The sequence below is a fragment of the Geospiza fortis genome, unplaced genomic scaffold, assembly GCF_000277835.1.
Source record: "Geospiza fortis unplaced genomic scaffold, GeoFor_1.0 scaffold261, whole genome shotgun sequence".
Classification (NCBI taxonomy): Eukaryota; Metazoa; Chordata; class Aves; order Passeriformes; family Thraupidae; genus Geospiza; species Geospiza fortis.
Window position 1 is genome coordinate 242,500 of NW_005054578.1, and position 6,486 is coordinate 248,985.

The following is a 6,486-nucleotide window of genomic DNA, read 5'->3' on the forward strand; positions in this document are numbered from 1 at the left end:
CGTGCGGGCGGAGGTGCCGCTCCCAGGGGCTGCCCGGTGCTGGGCGCTGCGGGGTCCCCGAGCGGAGCGGGCTCCCCCGGGACTGCGGTGTCTGACCCGCCCCGAGGGGCCGAGTCCGTCCGTGCCGGGCACGGCTCCGGCTGTCCGGGATGTGTGAGCTCTGTGGTCGGGGGAGGGCACTGCCAAGGGCGGGAGGGAGTCTCTCGGAGCTGGCCCTTTGCTTTAGCAGTGTGAGCAGAGCTAAAACCAGCTAGGTGGGCAAATGTCTTGAGGAAAAAGTTGCTGTGAAGTGCTCAGGGTTGGATGACATCACCAGGGGACCCCAGGGTGGGGAACACAGGAGGCACTGTCTTGGCTACACAGGTAATTTGGGGAGTCATTGGATGAGACTGTGTGAGGCAATTTGCCAGCAAGCAAATAAACAGAGTATGAAATCCACGCTGGGAGAGAGTGTTTCTGTGCGGTGTGCACCGTCACTGCTGACAGACCGCGCTCCTGTGCCTGCTGGAGCCCTGGGTAGCACAGCCCTTGCTCTGCCCACTGGAGCAGGGACATCACCGTGTTTACACGGGGTTCGGGGCAGGGTTCTGCACCAGGAGCCTGGGGAAGGGCCCGTGCTGGATCATGCGTGCTGCTGTCAGCTCCCGTGTTCTGCCGCTGAGCTGAGGGGAGAATTGGCTGTGCTTGTGCTGAGTTCAGGCCTTTTGAGCTCTGGGGAAATGTGTCGAGGCTGCAATTTCTTCATTGCAGCCACAGTGTTTGGCACTTTTCAGTGTGATCTTTCTTCAGGAAGCTATCAAAAGCTGATCCATCAGCAGTCTGGAGAGTAAGGTGAATTGTGGTCTCTGTTATGTCACCCGTTCTCTGGGTGTCCTCTTTGTGAGCTGCCAAACAGCCCGGTTAAAACAGGACCCAGGAAATTCTTTGGGTTGTTCTTTCCATTCTACTGACTGCTACTCCTTGGAGAGGTGGGATCACCAGGCTTTTGGGGACACTCCTGTGGCAGCTCTGATGGCTGTTGAGAGAGGCTCCTGCCTGGGAGGTGTTGTGTTAGAGTGTGCAGAGGCAGGAATGAGTGGCTGCCTGCTATGTGCAGCTCTGCCAGCAGTTCCCCAGCCTGCCGAGGAGCACTCTTCCCAGTGCCCTGCCTGATGCAGCATGCGTGTGCCCTGCCTGTTTCATTTTGGGTCTGCTGTAATGAAGGCAGCCTGTGTGCTTGCCAGGCAGCTGTAAATTCTTCAGTGCCACAGGGCAGGCAATTCCAGTGTCCCACTGCCCATACCTGCCCTATGACTCCTTCCACTTGCAGGAGGATGGGGCACAGAAGTGCTGCAGGGGCAGGCACGTTGGTCTCTCCAGCTATTCCCTTTCGTCTCCCCTTTTCCCAGCAGACATGTTGTTTACCAGGTAGGAACAGAAGAAATAAACAGCAGTCTGGGAAGGAGGGAAGAATTGATTTTGTGCAGCAGTTACTTGCATGCTGCCTGTCCTGCCTCACTGCAGCTGTCTTCCTTGGGCAGCAGATGATCGTGGCTATGCCAGTGTGGCTGGGGGCAGCAGACATCTTGTTGGAAGGAGCATTGTCCTCTAGGTATATATAAATAGCCTGGCTCCTGGCAGGCTGCTGGCTTCAGGAATATCTCTGCTGGTGTTCTGGGGACTGCTGGTCCTGTTCACCTCCTGTAGGTCATAGATGCACTGGAGGGAGCCTGTGCCCCAGCTGCTGAAAGAGCACTAAGCCCTATTTGCTGATGTGTGCATTTGGTTCTGGTCTGTAACTGGACATGAGTCCTGCTGGGAGTAAGGCAGGGGCAGACAAAATTGTTGTTTGACACCTGCAAGATGAAAGGGGCAGAGGCACCTGGAGGCTGCACAGGAGTGCTGGCCAGGGGTGCGTGGGTGCAGTCTGGGCTGAGAGGGGAGTGCAGTTTGGGCTGTTAGAGCACAGCCATGTCTGTCAGGGAGTATGTGTGCATCAATTCCTTGGGCAGCGTAGTAGCAGTCTGAAAACCCTGAGGGGAGGAGGTACGTGGGGAAGGAAGCAGGAGCCTGGGAATAAGTCTCCGTAAAGCCGGCCTGGGAATTGCTCTTGCCAGTTCTGAAGTCTTGTTTTCCGTGGCAGGGAAGGAGTCTGCTCTGCTCTGGTTTTCAGCACCTAAATCTTTGTTTTCTTGTGAGCACACCTTGGCTCTTAAGATAAGGAGGAAGAAGGTGTTTCTGGGCTCTGGCATGCCAGGGATTGACAGGTACCTTCTCACAGAAAAGACCTACAACTGGGGTCAGTTTTGCATGACTGGGAGAGGTGAAGGCTGCTGAGGCATCAGCCCAAATTTGTGATGGAATTCCAGTGTACCCTTGCTCAGGGTTATGTCTTATTGAGCCATCCTTGGCAGCATCCGGAGTCTGGTAGGAGTGGGGAGCTCCTGGGCTGTGCTTGGGCACCTGTTGGAAGGGTGTGTTGAGGTGAGCTGCCCTGCTTGGCAGTGACAAGGACGAGGCTGGGAGCGAGTGGTGCAGAGTGCCAGCCTGCTGAGTCAGCATGACTGGCCTGGAGCAGCCATGCTCTGGACCCTGCCTGCTGCTTGCAAGGCTATTTTTAAAAATGTGGCTTCCATGTGTTCTGACTCCTCCTAGTTCTTTGATTTCCCCCACCATAAACAAAAGCAGCATTGCCACAGAGTCTCCGTGGGAGCAGAGGTGTGTAAGGGCAGCAGGTTCTGCTTAGGGACACTCTGCTCATTGTGAGTCCAGCCCAGCTGCCTGCTTGTTGATTGTCTTCCGTGGCAGGGGCTGGGATGTGGAGCACCTCAGGGCAGGGGCCGGGATGTGGAGCACCTCGGGGCAGGGGCTGGGATGTGGAGCACCTCGGGGCAGGGGCTGGGATGTGGAGCACCTCGGGGTGTTGCTGCTGGACCCTGCCAGAGGAATGTCGTGGGCTCTGCTGTGTCCCAGGTGCTAACTTGACCTTCCTTCCCTTGCAGAACCCAGCTGCCAAGGCTGTCGTGTTATGACGACCCCCAACAAAGGAAACAAGGCCTTGAAGGTAACGTGGCAGGGGAGGAACGGGGCACAGGGTTGGGCGTGGGCATCACCTCAGGCTTCACAAGGGTGTGCTGCCTCTCCCCAGGTGAAGAGGGAGCCAGGCGAGAATGGGACCAGCTTGACAGACGAGGAGCTGGTGACCATGTCTGTGCGAGAGCTGAACCAGCACCTGCGGGGCCTGTCCAAGGAGGAGATCATCCAGCTGAAGCAGCGCCGGCGCACGCTGAAGAACCGGGGCTACGCCGCCAGCTGCAGAGTGAAGCGCGTCACCCAGAAGGAGGAACTGGAGAAGCAGAAGGCAGAGCTGCAGCAAGAAGTGGAGAAGCTGGCCTCAGAGAACGCCAGCATGAAAATGGAACTTGATGCTCTCCGCTCCAAATACGAGGCCCTCCAGAACTTCGCCCGAACCGTGGCCCGGAGCCCCGTGACCCCTGCACGGGGGCCTCTCGCCTCCAGTATGGGGCCCCTCGTCCCTGGCAAGGTGGCTACCACCAGTGTCATCACAATAGTGAAATCCAAAACGGACGCCCGGTCTTAGTGAAGCGAGCGTTGCCTGAGCTTGTCTGTGCAGGGCAGTTAGGCACAAAACCAGCCTGGAATCCCTAAAGCACAAGCCCTCCCCACATGGGTCCGGGTTCCTTTGACTTGGCCCAGGACTGGCCTGCTGATCGCTCCAGTTTATTTTGTTGTGTCCAGATTGGTATGAGCAGTGGTGATGCATCCCTTGTCCTGTGCAGACAGAGCTTCCCACCCAGCAGTCTGTAGCCCTCGGGTGCCCTGGGGACAGGCTGTGAGATTTTGGTTTTCTACCCAAAGAAAATCTGTGCAGCGTGGCTGAGAGAAGGGTGGAGGAGTGGCCCGAGGAAAGCTTTCTTCCTGGGGGCTGGGAACCCTAATTTTCGGTCACTTCCAAAGGCTTTATTTCATGACTCTTCCAGGTGGTGCATCTCAGCGCCTGAACCTGCTGCTTTTGTCTCCCTTGGTACCTGTAGTTACAGTTGGGGTGTTCTGTGTCCTAGGTTTTATTCCTTTCTAGGTGTGCCTCTGTGCCCTAGCCGTGGGTGTCCCTCAGGCCGTGCCGTTGGCTGTGTGAGCTGGCAGTGCTGGGGGACGGCGCTGCCGTGTCTGGAGCCCCCGCAGGGAAGGAAGGAAGGAGGCAGCAGCGGGACGGTGTGGACTGCAGGCCGGTTTTGTGCCTAATGTGTTGCACTGAACAAGACCAAAATCACTAGTTGTTCCCGTGTTTCGAGGGTATCAAGTGTCTCTAGTGTGATGGTTTACACAACCAGTTTATGTGGTTAAATAGCCCTTTATTTAAAGAGAGAAACATCATTTTAAGAATTATTAAATTATCTAAGTTTAAAATTGGACAGAAGAGAGAGCGTATTTATAGTCAGCTTTTTTACCTGAGAAGGTGAGAATATTTGACCATATGAGTGGGGAAATATTCTCAGAGACTTTGCTAGTTAAAAGTTAATAAATAAATAATTTTAAAGTTTCTCATGAACCTCCCGCAAACTGTTTGTGGCTCTGAGGTTAGTTTTTATAAAGAGTTATCAGACTTTATTTATAAAACTTAGAAAAAGACAAAAAAAGAGGCAAGTCCTGTTTGATATCTTTTTGCAATTGTACCAAAAGTGACTTATTCTTGACCTGGCTAGTTTCTGTGGTGTCCCCTGGTGTTGGGCGCTCTCTCCCCGAGCTCTCGTGCAGCGCTGTGGTGTGCTGGTGCCTTTGCCATGTGCTGTCATTTCACACTGTTGTCGTTTTCCCTAAACTCGACTGAGAGAGTGAGTTGGAATCTCTCTGAATTCTCCAGAAGGGTTCTGGTGCACAGGCGAAGGTGCTGCTGTTTTTGGGGACAGGAATGGCTGGCTGGTGCCACCAGGCCTGCCCCGAGGCGTGGGGGCAGCACAGGCAGCTCCTGCTCAGCAGCCAGTGCCAGGCTAGCTCGGTTATCTGGAGAGGAAGAATGCTGCACTCTTCTTGTGCAGCAAACCTGTCAGAGAAGTAACGTGAGGGAGACTCGTCCAGGCTTAGGAGAACACTGATGGGATTTAGCTCTGGAATTAGATCCTGTGGTCAGAACTTGTGTTGTGCTCACGGCTCACCTCAACGAGAGGGGCAGCGGGGGACAGGCTAGTCCTTGGTGTCTGCACATTGCTGGCCAGTGAGCTGTGGCAGGATCACTGTCCTTCCTGGGGTGGCTTCTGCCCAGGGCTTCTAGGAGAGGGCTCGGACTCACAGCTGGGATACAGCTGAGAAGCTGTTTGTGGCCAGGCTCCATTTCCACAAACACTTTGACTTCCCTCTCCCCTTCCCAAAGATTTGAGCTGATTTACTGAGTTTTAAAGAAGCAGGGCATGAGGGGGAAGCCCATGTGATCTCCTGGCTGATGAAGATCTGAGTGGAGGGGGCAGATTGGGATGACACGAGTGAAGCCACAGTCTGGTGGTGAGGTACAGCTGTCCTGGATAGCTTTGGGGGATGTTTCTGACTGCTGAGCTGATACTGCTGTCCCCTGAGCAGAGGGGCAGGGCAGCCTGAGAACAGCTGCAGTGTGGCAGGACATGAGCAGGTAGCTGATGGGGATTTCCTGCTGGAGGAGATCAGCTTTGCTCTGATTGATAGGGAGTTTAGGGAGTTGTTTGGGATGCTTTTCCAAGTAAACTTCCCAAAGGAGGAGCAGGTTAGAACATTGCCTCCACACGTCCCCCTTCTGGCCCTGGACTTCCTCTTCTCTGAAGTGTCTGGTGTGCCACTTCCAGCCGTTCACCACAGCCCACACACTGCACAGCACTCAGCAGGCTCTGGTCTTCCAGCTGGTTGTGTGGTGACTGGGACAAGTGAGATTTTACAGAACACAGAGGCGTCCAGTTGTCCTGGGGTGTCATTGCCAACGTGTCCCTCTTAGAGCCAGGCTGAGACTGAACCAGGCAGAGCCCTTGGGACACAGCTGAGTCCTGATCTGGGCCAGCAGAGCGGGCAGGGTGTGCATGGGGCTGGCCAGGGTCTGGGTTCCACAGCTGGGGCCTCTGGTGCGAGGAGAGCCCGGGAAACACAGCAGGCAAGGATGGGCAGCCCTGCAGCTGCGGGGAGCTTTGATTTGGTGCTGCTGGGTTTCAGGGAGCGTGCAGCCCCTGCGACGGCAGCCGCTGCTCTACCGGGGCTGGCAGCAGTGCCCAAGGACCAGCCGTCCTTCCTCCTGCTTCCCCCGGCCCGAGGTGTGCTCAGGGAGCACGGGAAGGGCAGGAGCAGCCGTGCCTGAAGCGTGGCTGCAGGGCGCCCCTGTGCTAAACAAGCTCCGTTTGCCACGCTGGATGTCAGCGAGGCCACGCTGCCCTGAGCGTGGCTTGCCCGTGCTTTGGTTTTGTTCCCAGTGCAGTGTAGGAGCAGTGATGGATGGGGTGTGTCTTCTCCGCAGTGTCCGATCGCTCCGGTCCG

The 6,486-nt window shown here is 55.8% G+C and overlaps 1 protein-coding gene across 1 annotated transcript; it reads left to right on the forward strand.

Annotated features, from left to right (window-relative positions):
* Positions 1–2,985: 2,985 nt before the first annotated feature.
* Positions 2,986–6,479, forward strand: MAFG (MAF bZIP transcription factor G). The gene is made up of 2 exons (XM_005429801.2): positions 2,986–3,043; positions 3,128–6,479. The coding sequence occupies exons 1-2, from the start codon at positions 3,008–3,010 to the stop codon at positions 3,578–3,580; spliced, it is 489 nt and encodes a 162-aa protein (XP_005429858.1). The 5' UTR covers positions 2,986–3,007; the 3' UTR covers positions 3,581–6,479.
* The last annotated feature ends 7 nt before the right edge of the window (positions 6,480–6,486 follow it).

Coding starts and splice junctions, on each gene's coding strand:
- MAFG (XM_005429801.2), top strand. CDS start 3,008: ATGACGACCCCCAACAAAGGAAACAAGGCCTTGAAG. Junction 3,044..3,127: donor AAGGAAACAAGGCCTTGAAG/GTAACGTGGCAG, acceptor GCCTCTCCCCAG/GTGAAGAGGGAGCCAGGCGA.